The sequence below is a fragment of the Chaetodon auriga genome, chromosome 23 (genome assembly GCF_051107435.1).
Source record: "Chaetodon auriga isolate fChaAug3 chromosome 23, fChaAug3.hap1, whole genome shotgun sequence".
NCBI lineage: Eukaryota > Metazoa > Chordata > Actinopteri > Chaetodontiformes > Chaetodontidae > Chaetodon > Chaetodon auriga.
In genome coordinates, this window is record NC_135096.1 from 8057719 (window position 1) to 8074456 (window position 16738).

General features: G+C 46.3%; 1 protein-coding gene across 6 annotated transcripts in view; it reads left to right on the plus strand.

Annotated features, from left to right (window-relative positions):
• The first annotated feature begins 1208 nt into the window (after nucleotides 1-1208).
• The window catches only part of tns1a (tensin 1a), an 80875-nt gene continuing 65345 nt past the window's right edge, over nucleotides 1209-16738 (plus strand). For 4 of the 6 annotated variants that reach the window (XM_076724080.1, XM_076724082.1, XM_076724084.1 and 1 more), the window contains exon 1: nucleotides 1772-1999. In XM_076724080.1, the coding sequence (XP_076580195.1) occupies nucleotides 1904-1999 (96 nt within the window). In that variant the 5' untranslated portion in view covers nucleotides 1772-1903. Of the gene's footprint in view, nucleotides 2000-16738 lie in introns of all 6 variants that reach the window. The other 2 variants (XM_076724081.1, XM_076724085.1) reach the window with 1 other exon arrangement.

The following is a 16738-nucleotide window of genomic DNA, read 5'->3' on the forward strand; positions in this document are numbered from 1 at the left end:
TACTGACTGCAGATTTTACTCCATATGATAGTACACAGAGAGGCTCTGATAGGAGCCGCGCTGAAGATTTGTATTCCTTTTATTACCAGTGCATTTCCATATGGCCAAACAATTTGTGTTATGTTCCCCTTAACACCCTGCCAGAGCCCCCCCCCCCCCCCCCCCGGGCAGAGCTAGCTTTGGTTGACAGAACAGCATCCTCTCTACACTTTATCTCCCTCGCTCATTGCTTTGATGTGTTGTGATTGCGTTGGTGTGGCGGTGGTGTGCTGGGTGGGAGGGGTTGGGGATGGGGGGGGGGGTGCAAGGGGGGGTAGCAGAGAAAAGCGTTCTGCAGTGAAAATGTGCTCCCACTGAAGCGTAGAGAGACTGCAGCACAGTGAACGAGCCTGTGCACCACCTGCAGTCGTGTGTGTATGTGTGTGTGTGTGTGTGTGTGTATGGGAGAGAGAGAGAGGGAAATAATCACCCAAGACACAATGATTCAACACCCCGCTCCTCTCCTCCTCTGTCATCCTCCATCCTTTCTTTCTCTCCTCCCTCCTTCTCTCCCTTCGACCCAATTCTCCACACACACTACAATCATCTCACCCTCTGCCTGCCTTGTATCCGCCTTGCACCGTGACGGTGCTGCGTGTCCATTTGTGAGTGTATATTGCGCATGCTGGTGTGTGTGTGTGTGTGTGTGTTCACCAGTGCTCTCTGCTCAATATTCTCAAACACATTCTCCCCTCCTTCCTCTCCTCCTGCGACTCGCTGCCTTCCTTTTTGTCGTTGTGCTCCTCTCCCGGTGTCTCTCATCTGTCCGTCTTGACTCCTCCATCCACTCCTTCCGTGCCTTCTGTTGCTCCTCCACCTCTCCCAGTGATCACTACTTGATGCGCACTTTCGTTCATACGCACGTCGCCGTCTTCTCCTCGGCGACACTGGCTTCAACTCTGAAATATAAACACTGAATCAATACACTCAATCTGTCATTCTCAACAGAAACCCCTTCTGTTTTCCATCCTTTTTCTTCTCTCTTTCAACCGCTGTGTTCCCAGTCATTTCTCCTTTTCTCCCCCCCCTCCTCACTCTTTTGCTCCCCTCCTCCCGCGCTGGCTGAGTAAGTGCTGCAGCATCAGTGCATGTGTGTATGTGTGAAAGAGCAGCACACAGAGAGAGAGAGAGAGAGAGAGAGAGAGAGTGAGTGTGTGTGAGCGGAGTGTGTGAGCGCGAAGCACCGGGGATCCTGAGCCTGAAGGAGAGCCGTGTGACAAGAGGGGGGCTCTTCTGCCTGTGGATGTATGTGCCAGGACAGCGTTTTTCTTTTTGCAGGCGAGCGTGTGCGTGAATGTGTGTGTGACAGCGAGTGTGGGCATGCCAGCGTGCGCGTGTGTATGTGTAACAGTGTCGTCGATCAGCGACGGGCTCTTCGCATTATGCAGCCGACGGCGCTCATCACACTTTGAGGACTGACTCATCCAGACCGGGCTGTGGAGACAGAGGAGACGAGAAGAGAGAGAAAGACAGATGGATGGAAAGGCAGGAAGACAGTTTTAGGCTCTTGATGCTTTGGGTCCCTCTAGACCGCCCAAGGGTCTAGTCCGTTTGTGGGACGCCAGTCGCTTCACAGTGGCCCCCCTTGTTCCCCCACAAATTGGAATTGCAGACACATAACCAGACAGGTAGCCAAAATTGCCAAAAAAAAAAAAAGAAAAAAAACCTGAAAGGAAAATAAATCCCCAGTCGCCGTCTGACTTGAAGGAAGGTTTTCAGTTCATTTCTGCTCCACGGACTCGGACAAGAGGGTCTCCTGTCTCCGCAGGGTCTTTTTTTCGCTTGACATCAATCTTTTCACGGGGGTTGCAGGATCCTATCCCGGAGATAAGAGGCTGGCAGACGAGACGGGACAGACGCAGGCATGGCTCGCCTCAACTGGTGCCTGGCTGCCGTCATCAGCTGGGGCAAGTTCCTCTTCACCTGCTTCTTTCCTCTGCGGGGGGCCAAGCGAGACAAGGTAAGACTTCACGGAGGTGGGTGGGGGGGGGGGGAAGGGGTTACCGCGAGCAGGAGACTGACAAGGGATTCAGTGGACTTAGAGGACGAGTTCTGCACATGTCGTCCTTCATGTCTCACTTCAACCCATGCAGGTGACTTTCTTCTACAGTAAATACCGAAAAATGATATCTGGAATTCTCATCCCGCATGACATAAACACCAGGACGGGCCTTGTTCTCAGTCATACCACCCAACCATTGCGAGCGTACAGCCGGCTTTACCTAAACCACCAAATGACGTAGCTGTGAAAACGAGCTCGGCGGCTGGTCATGGACCATGGGCTCTGGAAGACTGGTTGGTGTCCCTCTAAGTGCTGATTCAAGGTCAGTGTTACAAGTGGTCTCCAGGCAGCTGCTCCAGAAAAAGATGGTGGGGAACCATGGGGATCAGATTTTGGCTTTGCCACTAGAGCCAGGCACTTGCAGCAGCCACCTGGAACAAACGATAGCTGCTCCTGATACATCGGGTCACCTTGCTTCCACAACTGCAGAATTGTAATGCACCATTATTGGTGGTTTGCGTATTCCCAAGAAACGGCTCTCGATTTCCCCCCAGTCATCCCCTGCCATTGCATGCCATGCTGTATTTGCTCATTTTTTGATGCAGGGGCTTGTGAGCCTTTCATCGCTGCGCCATATTCCGATGGTCGTATGGCACATGTGTATGAGCAAGACAGGCCAAGCGGAGTTCATTGAATGGTATCAGCTGAATGCACACTCTGTTTCTTTGTCTGTTCCCCTGAAGCCAATGTTATTAGCAAAACCTGGACCCCAGCCTTTGCTTCTTTCTTTTTTTTTTGCTCTTCTCTAGCACATAATCAATCATGTGTAACAACTCTATGTCTTAATGGCACTATTTCCTCTTACCCACGTTCACACATGCACTTACACACATGCGAGGACACCAGAAACACTGCCTGAGGAGACCCTCTGATGAATGGCGATAGGTGGGATAATTTCAAGGCGATTATTTTTTTTTCTCTCCCCTGCCTTTTTTTTTTTTAAAGCAATGAGCATCTCTAGAGCAAAGAGAGACCTTTTTTTTATAGCAGTTGTCCTCAGGCAGGAAACACTGACCAAATCAGCTTAATGCACTGCATCCTCAGCAGTTTTTAAAAATAATCTGTCCCCCAGTGAGTATATTATCATGAAGTAAAGACACCTTTTGGGACTTCCATGTGCCCTCACATCTGTCATTTTTTTATCCTCCTCTTTGGCTAATTCTGCATCATGGAAAGCTTTCGATCATAAATACCAGTCAAAAGGTTGGAAACTTGAGTGTTGCAGTGCTCTAACTCTCGCTTGACCACGAGCTTTCTGCTGTTGCGTATGTGAGCTGGCAGCGTTGGTGTTCTAAAGTCTGGCGATGATGGTATTTTGCTCGTGGTGACGCCGTAGCGTGCAGTGCTGCAGCCGCCCGTCTCTTCAAGCCCCAACACCCTCCCACCGGCACCAACACCAGCAGCAACCCCCCCCCCCCCCCCTCCGCCCCCCCGCCCCATTGCCGCAGCTCCTTATCTCTACACCCGCGCTCAATCCCACCACACTCCCCTTGTCGCACTCTCACATATGTGTGTGTAAGTGTGTGTGGAGCTTGTTAGTGCCTTTGCAGACACACACACACACACACACTCATTATATATCTCCTCCACCCTGTGCAATGAATCCCCAACCCTTTATGTTCATTCAGTCACAGCTTTTGCTCAACCTGTCCTGTCAGCACTGGTCTCTTGACTTTGTTTAAATTTTTCTCTCGCCCAGAAAAAAAGGATCAATAAATGGATGGTGCTAAATGAAGGTTTTTGCAGCATTTTTCGAATAGAAGTTGTAGAGATGGGTGGGTTCAGCCACATCTTCGACTCTTGTACCTACACTGTAAAATGGGACATATGCTTGCCACTAGGGATGTACCCTTGTTAAGGTATGGATATTGTACCCTTAGGCACGGACTACATTTGTACCCTTGTCCTTTGTACTTTGGAAGGAACATTCATGCGGCCCCAATGATAAAAATGTGATTTGATCACTGCAAAAAATTCGATTTTTGTCTATATTTAAGCCTGATTTTAAAAGAATTTTCAGTTTGTCTGCAGTTGTATTTTCTTGTTTCTGAATACAGACACTCATTTCTAGAAAATCCTTGAAAAAAGTTGGTTTGTGTGGGGAGAAATGGTCATATATTCTGCAGCGTTCGATTTTTTTTTTTTTTTTTTTTTTTAAAGAAAACGGGGTTATTAGGAGTCAAAATAGACAGATGTTACTTGATAGAGAGCTTTTGCACCGATAATTTGGCACAAATATTTCCCTTTCCCATTTTTTCGTTGGAAAAGGCATAGTGCACGCCTGCGTAGTCAATACACGCAAGTTCCACATTTAGGATCATCCTCAAAACTTTTCCACCCCGTGATCACAACTGTGATATTTTCGCTTTTAGCTCAAGATATAGCTGTAAAAGCTCTCACCGCTTGTGTAGCCATTAATTGCAACAGCAGCCGCTAAGTGGCCAGTTTTTAAGGGATTAGCTGTGCGTAAGCTTTAAGTCAGCTCCTCGGTGGCCATGTTCTTTTTTGATGGGGTGAATAAATAAATGGGGATTTTGCATCAACCACATTTTGAAAAAACATATATATATATAAACACTGAGTCAGCTTTAACACCTGAACACCAAGCAAGCAATACGTGGTTAATAGATAGCTAAAAGTAACAGATGAGAAGTTGAAATATTTTGCTATAAGTAATGAATAAATGGTGGAGATCACCAAAAGTACTGGATAATCAGTTGAAATATTTGTAGTTGTTGTAGACTTTCACACAGCGAATAACGTAACATCCAGTTTATAATCCATTCAGAAGAACATCTGGACCATGATGGTGCTGATGAAGGGGTGCTTGTGTTCATCTGACTGGACTGTGGGAGTGTTTGCGCTGGTGCACAGGAGCACCATTCAGTCTGTTGCTCCTCTCTCGCTCCAGCTGCAGCACTGGAGCTGGTCACGTGACCGGCTGGGAGGTGAAAGTGGAGAGGTAAGGCTCTGTGTCTTCCCTCCGAGGACCGCTGTGAGGTGTTCAGTTTCCATGGCAACGTGGCTCACACAGTCCCCGCGTGACGGGGCCGGGTTACAACGGGAGATGGGCTGGAAACATTGTCGGTGCGTGCATGTGTTTGACTGCGAATGCGCGGCGGTGTTGCGAGGCGGAGACGGGGTGGTGGAGGGATGATGATGATGTGGAAAGGTTTTCGCCATGTGTGTTACTATGGTGACACTACCGTGGTACTATGGCAGGGGAACCCTCTCCTCTTCTCTCCTCTCCAAAACTCCCTCCTGTCTCCTCTTCCCTCCTTTCTTTTCCTTTCAGTTTCTGTCCTTGGGTTTGATTGAATCTTTCCTCATGTCTCTCCTCCCCTCTCCTCCCCTCTCCTTCTGTTCTCTTCCTTTACTTTTATTTCATTGAATTTCCTCTTGTGCCTTTTCATCTCCTGTCCTCTTCTCTTTCCTTTTGTTTTCCCCTTTGTTCCTTTTTTCTTTTCTTTCACTTCCACTCCTCTTCTCCTTGTGACTGCTGTCCTTTCCTTTCATTTCACTGGATTTCCTCTTGTGTCCTTTCATCTCCTCCTCTCCTTGTCTCTTGCCTCTCATCCCCTCATTTTTCTTTTCTTTTATGCAATTTCATCTTATCTCTTCTCCTCTATATACTGTTCCTTTCCTTTATTTCATCCAGTTTTCTTTCCTTTTTGTGTCCCCTTCTTCAACTTGTATTTCCTCTCATCTTTTTCCTTCCTGTTCCTTTTATTTTATTTAATTTGCTCTTGTCACTCCTCCTCCCCCCTCCCCAGTTTTCCTTTCTGTTTCTGTAATTTGATTTCATTCAGTTTCCCTGCTTTTTGTGCCTCCTTTCTTCCTGTCTCCTCTCCTCTCCTCTGTGTTTTGTGTTTACTTGCCTGCCTATTAATTTACCTAATGTCCCCACGGCCAGTAAATTCACATCAGGCAGTGCTGCAGACAGCCAAAAGAGAAGAGGGTGATGGGAAGCCTGTCTACTGAATGGCTCCTTATTCTCTCCCTCTAGATTGCCTCTCCAGCATATGCATGAAAACCTCATTCATTGCTTGTTGTATTTATCACAGTCTCCCATCTTAACTTCCACACTGAGTAATGTTGGCCGACCGTGGCGATCGGTACGCAGGTACCGCACCCAGAGAATTGCAGGCTTCTGCCCTGAATGGCTTACTGTATTCTGGGCCGGCGCTCAGCATGATGGATGCTTTGTTATTCTTGCATTAAAGCTTTAATGTGATGGATTCTCCAGCGACAGAAGACTATGGAGTCAATGTGGAATACTTCTCTCTTTTTTTTCTCTTTTCGTGCCTTCTTCTCTTCTTAGTTTTTGTTGCAGCAGCGCGACCAAAATATTTGAACGTCTTGTCTGGGGCGTGTTTGTGTTGGTGGAGCTGGTGATCAAATATCACTCTCTCTGTGCATTTGTCAGGTTCTATACATGTGGATGAGAGTTCCCCCAACCTTTAAACAGATATAGCAGGCTTCTAACATCAATCGTCTCAAATGGTCTAAATTCCCTTTTCCATGAGTACAATTCTGTGGGAAACAAAGTGGATGTGGAAGTGTGTGTGTGTGCTGGTGCCTGCCTGCCTGCCTGCCTGCCTGCCTGTGTGTTTTCAGTGAGCTTCGGCATGTTGCATCGGGAATAAGGGAATAAGAACCTGACCTCACTGTGCAAAAATGTTGTACTGAGAAAATACACCACTCCCAATAGCACACCCAAAATCAATGCTTTTTGCAGGTAGTAAAGTATCACTTCGATGGCCACTCTGGCTGCATCCAGACACACACACACACACACACACACACACACACACAAAAACAACCTGAGATGCAGGCGTGAGCGGTATGTATACATTTCTAAAAGCACTGTTTGCTGTTACCCATCTGCAGAGACAGTCTGAGCGTTGGTTGGAGGCCACTAGAGGCTGCTAGCAACCCAGTTTAGACCAGTTGGCTGCAGGGGAGAAAGTGGCTGCCATGTATAAAACACAGGCAGCAAATCCTTTAAAAAATCAGCTCCAGAGTTAAGACGACTGCAATGGCACAATCAGCTGCATTTCCCACTGTGTCCACACTCTGCTCTTTGCTGGCATTATGTTAATAGAGTGCACACAGAGGGAGACACACACACACAAACACACACAGATTATGTGTCAGGTTAGCCTATGGATCGAGGTAACTGTTACAGTGGAAGTGATGGAGTGCAGCAGGGATCAATAGAGGGTGTTTTCTCAAAATGAATTGGCTCTTAGCCCTTTATGGATCTGACTGTGGAGTGATGTAATATGCCCGCACCACTGATATAATGTTGATTCAGTGCTGTACTTTGTACAGATGTACACACGCATATAGCAATCCCTCACACGTGTGCTCGGCAGTGTTTGCATACATGTATGTTAAGATATTTATATCCACGCACATATAAGTATATATGCAGGGAGGTAAAGCAAAGTGTTCATCAGTTTTATAGCGTTTGAGTTTCCTCAGGTAAGATGTTGTCCCCCACCTGCTCAATGTGAATCACTTAAGATAACAGTTTAATTTGAAATGTGTAGAATGTAAATATTGACATGTGTGACCCATATGCACGAGGAGAAATATCTATTTCACAACACAGTCGTACAAGGAGTTTGGAAAAAGTGGGCATTTATGTGAAGTCAACTTGTTTATCTGACGATCAGTTTTGACCTTCCTTTTTTAATGTATCTCTCTCAAGTTTAGCCCTATGGAAGTGTAATTAGGATCATCTCGTTGAGCGTTTCATGTCAGAAGGCGGGTCATTTGCTTTTTCGGTTTCTCGGGCAGCTTTTCAGAAGACATTATGTTAGTTTTCTGGCAAAAACTTGAAGGATGTCACCGCTTTTCCTGCAAGAGTAATGCACGTGTTGCCTCATAGCCATTATTGTATGCATACGTGCACATGGCCTTTATTTGAGTGTGTGCATGAGGCTGCATGTGCATCATCTGCCAACTTCTGCACCGACTACCTGTTCGTTTTTCACTGTTTGCGGTGTGTCCAGCCACTCGGCTGCTGGCGAGTCCTGCAGATATTTTTGAAGGAGGAGATCTGGAAACAGGAAGGGGTTGCCGATGAAAAATTGAAGTGACATTAGTGCAGACATGAGCGAGCATGCTAGCCTGCAAAGGAGAGGTGGAGGGAAAGAGAGGTGAGGTATGCAACGCAAGAAAGCCGAGGGGGTGGAGGGTGGTCAATGAATAGCGCGTGTGTATGTGTGTGCGAGGGAAAGGAGGGGCTAACAAGGATCATTTGAGGAGAGGGGAGTTTTGGGAGGGAGAAAAATAAAGGCCGAGACCCACCTCCCCCCTTCCCGCCGTGGAATAAAGTTACCACACTTCAAGAGGGACAGAGAGGAGGGCAGAAGTGAGTGAGCGAACAAGAGAGAGAGAGAGAAGGACCAGGACTGGAGGAGGTAGAACAAGCAAGAGAGGGAGGGAGCTCAGATGCAGGAGACTGACTAAGGCCATCAGAGAGAGCAAACGAGAGCAGCATTCCCTTCCTCTGTGCACCTCGCACGTCTGGCATGGATCTGTGCCGCCAAAGCCTGCATGGAACCGGCGGGAATTTCTGGGAATACCGTGAATTTCTGCCGTGAGCACCGTGAGCCCCCGAGTGGCACTTTTTCCAGGATGCCCTCCGTCTTTCTGTCCCTGCCCTCCGCTCTGGCAGGCAGGGCCAGGACCTGGGTTTGCCTCTCCTGCATGTTTTGGGTAAGAAATCATGGACGGTGATGTGTGTGTGGGTGCCAGCAATGAGCATGAGGTCAACATCATCACGGAAAAAGATGTAGATTTTCAGAAAGGCGGCAAAAAGTGCTGTGTTTGTGATGCAGTCCAAGTCAGTAGAGACACTAGATAGAGGTGTACCCAAACCTACATCAGTCACATTTATGAGAGGCTTCATTAGATGTTCTAAATGACCTTCCACAGTGTTGCCAAGTGAGCGATTATGTTCATGTGTGAAGTGTAAAGAGGTGAACAGTTCATGGTCAGTGGCTCCTTTAAACACATCAGGGCCACTGTTGCCTCTGACTCTTGTATGTTTTTCAAAGTAAATATTTGGAGAACGACTGCTTAAGTTTGGTTGAGTCCACACAGGTGTAATGCCATTCAAACCAAACCTCGAGGTTAGATTCCTCCACCGCCATCCCTCATCCTCACCAGAGGTCAAGTTCAGATGATCCCTTTGTCACACACGAGAGCAGGCAAATCTCCAGCAGTCGACTCCATTCCATGATGCGGGCACAGCTAATCTAGTTGACTGCTCTGTGGCGACTCGCATCGGCGTGTTCCTGCGTCGAGTCCACGCGGCCTCGGCACTAGAGCTATTTCTGGTTTCTCCTGTATAATTTAATCTGCTGCTGCTCGCCTCTCCTCCTATCTGGGACTGACTGAGTGTGTCAGGAACCGGGGGCTTTCCACGCAGCATCTTGGTCAAAAAAAAAAAAAAAGAAAGAAAGAAAAAGTCAAACACGCCAGCACACCCCTGGACATGTGTGAAGATGTGCGTGGACCTAGAAGCGTGTCAAAGGGGAGTCTTTTCTTGCAGAGGAGCATAAATTCTGGCTTAAAGCCTGCAATGTCTTGCCTGTTTGAGAAACCCTTCCTCCCATACATGTGAAATACAAAATGTGCCTTATGAGATGCACTTCAGCCACATAATCATATATTAGATTGAAAAACTGCAGGCTTTTGTATGTTAACATATTGCCACATCTCACATTACCTACTTTTTATTGCTCCAAGCTGCAGTGTAACACCTCCTTTATCGCAGAAGTAGGTGGATTTATTGCTTTTTTTGTTGTATAATGTATACACAGTGTGTAATGATCGCACCCAAGTGTTAAATGAGGCATCTGCCCTACTTTTCTGTAGCTTGCAGTGGAGGAGAGGGCCATTTAGATGCAAGTGGAAAGAGGCAGGGAGGAGGAAAAGCTCCCACGCAGTTCATATGCAAAGCGAGACATTGACTTGTCCAGATGCAGGGGCTCCCAATCCAACATTATCGCCCTCCAAATCGACAACAAAGAGCGATGAGCGTTGAAGAGGCGAGCGAGGGACAGACAGATGAACGTTTTTGAGGTGTGACATCAGCAGAGAGAGGAAGGGGAGTAAGCGAGCAGAGGCTGAGTGACGTGCAAGAAGCGGGTTCTAAGAAAGCTCCTCAAATACATGCTATTAATAATTTATCACCCCACACACAGAGAGAGAATATTAGATTTGACATGCTGACAGAAACAGCCACAAATGCAGGCTAGTTCCTGCAGCACTGGCCAAATACTTCTGTGAGCTCATTACCGCTCTACAATATGCTAAGCAGCCCTGCTTTGAAAAACAGCAGCCGTTATTTGACACAGCAGCAGCGATATGATTTCTAACAAATTCACTGAAGAGTGTCCTGCCCCTGTTTACCCGAGCAGAGTCAGGTTGCTCCGCGAAGACACTGGATTATGCTCTCGGTGTTCTGCAGTGTAACAAATTCGACCAAAGACGTCAGGTGTTGAAAATCAAGCATTTGGAGGCCTTTTTGCATGCACTGATGATGTATGCAAACCTTTTTAACACCACCAAACAATCATTATTAACCTAAATGTAAGCAGTCAGTCATAACAGGTGACACTGTTTTGTTTTTTTATTTTGAATTTGTGTTTAAATTCACGAAAAAACCCTTCATATTTCTGTATATTGAAGGTGCACTCCTTTAAATTGAACCATGAACACTAGTTTACAAGGCAGAGGGTCTATTACAATCAAATTGCATTATGGGAAATGTAGGAATTCATGTTTTTGTTTTTGTTTTTTTTTTTTAGTTTGGATGAAAACTCATCTCATGGTGCACCAATTTTGACCATTCTTTCTTTTTAGCCGCCTTTCGCACGTCCTCCAACTTTAAGTGTAATACCGACTCTCTGAAGCGCCCCTTGAAAAGTGCCCCACTTTTCACAGCCACTCTACTGACACCGATTTTTAAGAGGAAGTTCTAGAGGCACGCTCTCTCAGATTTGCACGTGATAGGTGGAACTGCTGCTCATGCGAACGATAAGTCAAGGAACTGAAATGGATTTTTCTCAAGCACACTTGCGCTTTGATTTTCAGGCTGCTGAAACACAACTTCTGTTTTACTCTGTTCCAGCAGAAGGCAGCTGGAACACTGTAAGTCAAGATGTATGGTGTATCCATCATGTCTTCAGTTGTCTAACAGAGTCCCTTATTGACTGAGCAGAATCCCCGGAGAGCTCTGAAAATCAATCAGACTTTGATTGGACCGTTACTGCCTGCCACGCCTCCGTGTGTGTCACCCCTGTGTGTGTGTGTGTGGCCTGGTCTGTATTAGAGAATGTCATTTCCCACCGCTAATAAGAGTGTGTTTCTGCTAGCCCTGCCTGGCGATTAGCTTGCGTCGAGTGAGGAGATTCTTGAGTAATGAATCCTTCTCGGCGTCTCTATGTACTAATTCTGACAGCGTCATGGCGATGGGATCATCTTTGACGGTTTATTTTGAAAGGACAAGGACTAGATCTTCCTGTCCGTCAAAATGATTTATTCGAAAAGAGGCAGCAATGCTGTTTTGGGGTTTTTTTTATTCTTTTGAATTTTTTTTTTTCTATTATCATAAAAAATGTTAAAAAATACCCTGTCATTTAAGCATGAATCCTAATTAATGGGCTCTTTTTGAAGCGCTGACCATTTTTCAAGGGTCAAGTACTCTCATGTGGCTTCATCAGCGACTGCCGTTTTTGAGGTCGTGACCTTCGGCACGAAGCGCTGTCCAAACTCTGTTGCCCTATTTTCCCTCCTGTCCACAGCGTCGGTGGTGTGGTTTGGAAATAAAAGAGAAAAGTCCATTTTTTTTTCCGGCATGTAATAATAATGGCGATGATATTTGTGGTTTTGATGACGCTGTCCACCTCCAAATGACATGAAACTGCACTCAGACCTAGTTTTGGTTAACAGCCTCCGGTGGGACCTCATGTGCTGTTCAGCTGCCACACAGGCTGACTGTCCACAGCCAGAGATCCCTCCAGCTCTCACTGGAGCTTTCTCCATGCTCTCCTTTTCCAACCAGTGCACTGTGTGTGTATGTGTGTGTGTGTGCATGCATGCATGCATGGCGTGTGATACTGTATCTTTGCGAGTCAGACTGTCCTCAGAGAGTGTAGCCGTCGCTCTGGCTAAACAATGCTCTGCGTATCTGTGACCAGGTGATTTATATGCGATGTGACCGGATGCCTCCCTCCAGGCCCCCGAGGCCACCACCAGCCAGACCAAGACCCAGCTTCAGCACACTTCCCCTGGGCACTGTGCACTGCTCTGCCCCCGCATCTCATACCCGAGCCTGGATATCTGCCCTCAAAGTTTAGGAGATGTTGGCGAGGATGCTGTCGATCAGCCTGTCGACAGTTCGACCAACAGTCCAGTGTGCTCAAGAAAAAAATATTGTGGATGATTTGTTTAATCTAATCAATAAATGAACTACTCCAGTGGTCCCAAACTGGTTGGGAGTCTCTAGATAAATCTGATGGGTCATGAGATGCACGGGAATGAGAGATAAAAAGGAAATACATTTCTGCTGCACAAATTTAGGTTATTTTATCAATCAGTCTTCCAATTTATCTTTTGATGAATTGTTTGGTTCCAGAAAACGTCATCCAATAGCCAGAGCCCATGGTGACGTCCAGCCGACAGTCCAAAACCCAAATATATTCAGTTTACAATCATGGAAAACAAAGAAAACCAGCGCATAAATGATCATATTTTCCAGTTAATTTTCTGGCAATTGATGAATTGATTCTATTCTTGGGTGTTCCTGTTATTTTGTCCTTACTGCCTCACATCAGTAGTGTGAACAAGATGCTGTAACTTGAAGGAATAATAGATGTAAAGCACACAAGTGTGACACACACCTGTGCACATAAAGTCGCAGGGTGTGTGTTAACACGGAGCACACGGGAACAGAGAAATGCTGACAGCCAGCCTTTGAAAGCTCCGTCTCTGTTGTGTCCTTGTCCCGTACTTGCTTTGCATGTTTCTTTTTCCCTGAGATGGACTCAAAGAGAGGAGAGCTCATTAGCAAACATGGCATTCAAGTTCATTAGCAGCTGGCTAATGATCATAAGCGGCCTAGACTTCATGATCACAGCTCATTGATCTTTGTGTCTCTCTTGTCTGCACCTGGTATCGATCATATCGCACACTCGCGCAAACAGCATAACAGCTGCACCCCCGCGTACACACACAAATGTGGGGTTTATATAGGTTTATTTGATGGGTCCATATAACACTGGACGCACACATATAAGCAGAGAGGTAGTCGCATATATATGCACAGACATTTTCTCGGCTTCAAAGACAGATCTACTACAATCTGGCATCCGGCCCACAGTGTCCGTCCGCTGGGATCGGCTGTGTTCAGAGCCATAAATAAAACATCCTGAACTCATATCTATGGTCTTGTGCATTTATCCATACTCATACGAAGTATGGCTGTACACCGGGTCAATCAAATTGTAAAAACCCTGATTGATATTTAACTTTTTTATTACTTCCTTGAATTTGTACTCCCAGCGGAGCTTCCCTGGCAAGCAAATGTGTCGAGATCCACCGAAAAAAACATGCCCTGACAGGCTTCTTTTGGTTGAAATCAGTGAAATCTTTTCAAACGGTGCCTATGGATTTTAAAGGAACAGCCTGCTCGACATGCTTTGCTATGATTATGGGTACTTCTGTGCTGCCAATCACTGATGTACCCATAATCACAGTGAAGAAGGCCCCTCAGGGGTTATAACCAGAATAATGACTATCCTGATAAGAGATTTCACTCTCCCCTCTGTTATTTTCCCATCTACTGTAAAAATGTTCATAAATGCAGGGGCCTGGGACCTCAATCAATCCGGGGGTTCATGGTTTTTAATTGAAGGGTCCTCTGATTTTTGTGCTGAGCAAAGCTGGCGAAAGCTGGCAGCGCACTTTCATCGAGACGTCTTGCAGACTGATCTTAGCCGCGCTGCTAATTTGAGCCGTTTGATACGGCATCTGTGTGTTCAGATCACAGATTCCGAGGGAGATCAAGAGCGGAGGCTGCCAACGAGAGCGCGGCCTACAGCGAGGTGACGCAGAGTCTTGCAGAGATCCTTTAGAAGAAGTCTGACGTGGACACAAGGCATCTGAAGACTACGTTCATCTACCACACTAAGAATTCTGTCACTAAAGGGGCACTTTAATGTGTTAAAACAACCCTGATGATGTCACAGTGATGTCATCAAGGTCATCTCGACTCCAAATTCCTTTGACAAAGGCTGTGTTACGAACTGGGAGTGTGGTGTTTGAAAGATGTTTTCCAAGCCGTGAGGAAATTTTGATGAGTTGCATCATGGGAAATGTGGTCTTGCCCTTTTCTGAGTTTGAGCCATGCTGTGGACTGAAATTCAGGATACCTCGGGCCTCTGCTGCTTCGACTCTTTTTCAAATACGCCTCTTGAAACATGGCAGAACAGTCACACACGCACAGATATCCCAAACATCATCCTGGTTCTCATTTTGCCTCTTTTTGTGTTTCTCATTCTCGTTTTCTCTCGCTCTCTGTCTCAACAAGGCGCCCATTGTTCATGACAGAATTTCAATTTGGTGGAAATTGAAAGCAGGTGTGGCTCTGCTTTTTCATCTCGGGGTGGGGGGGGGGATGGGGGACATTACTTCTCCCTCCCTGGCCTGTTGGTTTCTGTGGGGCCTGTTCCTCGCGCTTGGCTTCATTGAGTCATGTCATCCAGCGTTTTGGCTGCGCTTGGCGCTCTTTGTCTTTGTCTATTTTTTGTCCGAGTGACTCATTCGCTCCTTCTGTTCACCTCGTCCATCACCCAGGTAGTCATTCATCGAGACAGCCGTTCACCTCACTCACTCACGTCGTATATATCTTACAGTGGACAGCCTTTGTCGGAAAGAGGGAATATTTACAGCAGCCTCGAGGACTCATATGCTGTCAATATCATCGCCAGAAAGTCTTGTCAGGCGGAATAAAGTTTTATGTGTTTTTGATGAGTTTTATTTTAAGGGAGGATGACATTTTGCGCACCCCAGAGAAGAACATGTAATCCCTCTGCTAAATAATACACAGAAAGCCAAAATTAAAGTGGAAAAATGTCCTCAACTTGTAGTTTTTTGTCTCTAAAGAGCTGCATTATGTCACCGTTGTTCCTCGGAGACTCTCGTATTGCACATTAGGGGACGCTCTGACGAAGCAATTAATGGACTACAGGGTTGTGTCAGTTTCCATCGTAACGCAGAATGATACCATACATCTTTATTCCCTTATTCTCTTTGTGTTTTTAAAGCATTCTTCCAATTCATGCCGGAGGACTTTCGTTTAAGTGAGCTGTAAATGGAACCACATGTGGAGTTTTACATTCGAGGAGGCGCGGTCGCCATGCGTGTGGGAATGAAGCTGTGCTGTGTGTTGATGTGTGTGTGCGAGGTGTGCTTTTGAGTGTCGGTGAGATCAAAACACACCTGGCATAAACAGGAAGTCCAGATTTGTGGCAATAGAAAGGTGCTGTTGACCTCCAACCTCTCCAATTTTAAACTGCATGTTTTCTTTGTGTTTCCACGGTTTGGTTTGCACACACTTTAGTGACGGAGCAGTTGTTATCAGCTTGGCAAATGCAAGTACACCATTCATAATTTTGGCTTTGTTCTTATCTCCACTAACTCCTGATTATAACCTCTTTAAATTAGAATTTGGATGTTTTTAAGCGAGCTGCACACTTACCACACATTTATCTGTGTATGTCTTTAGATGTACAAACATGGCTGAATGCATGCATGTTTTGTGGCTGTCATTTGTGTTCCTGTGTCATCCCTGTGCACAAGGAAAGACCAGTCGTCCTCCCCCTCCCTCCCTCCCTCCCTCCCTCCCTCCCTTTCACTTCCTTGCGCCCACATCTTGGCTCTAAATGGGGTCGCGGTCGAGGTAGCGTAGTGATGCTTTTCATTAGCTAAGTGCAACTGGGGGAGAGGAGCACAGAGCTTTGATTTACTGGGCCTGCTGTCTATAAGCCTGCACACACACACACACACACACACACACACACACACACACACACACACACACACACACACACACACACACTGGTGGAAGCACCTACTCTCCTCTTCCACCATCCTAGATTCTCCCGTTCAGCCCTTTATCCCCCTTTTTTCTCTCCATCTCCATCCACTTCCCTTCCCCTCTCTCTCAGTCTTTCCCTTTCTGTCTCTCTGCATAACTCCGCTTTCCATTTTCTCTCTCTGGCCTCTCCTGGGAGTCTCCCCCTAACACGACAGAGAGGACAGGGCTTGTGATTTTTCAGCTTTTTTTCAGAGTCAAAAACAACTTTCATGAAAGATCCAAACTCTTAAAAGTCACTCCAAGTTTCCATGACTGTGAGGTTTATGTTTTGGCCGCTGTAATGGTGATATTATTTAGAAAAAAAAAAATGTATTTTCTGAACATTTATGGAGCTTGTAGAGTGACCGTTGTTTAGTCTTCTTCATGGTTGTCCAGACGTGTCTTGGTTTTCTTGATTTTGGCGACACCCTTGGTGATAAATAGCCATTACTTTAGTGTTTGAGCCCCACGTGCACGAT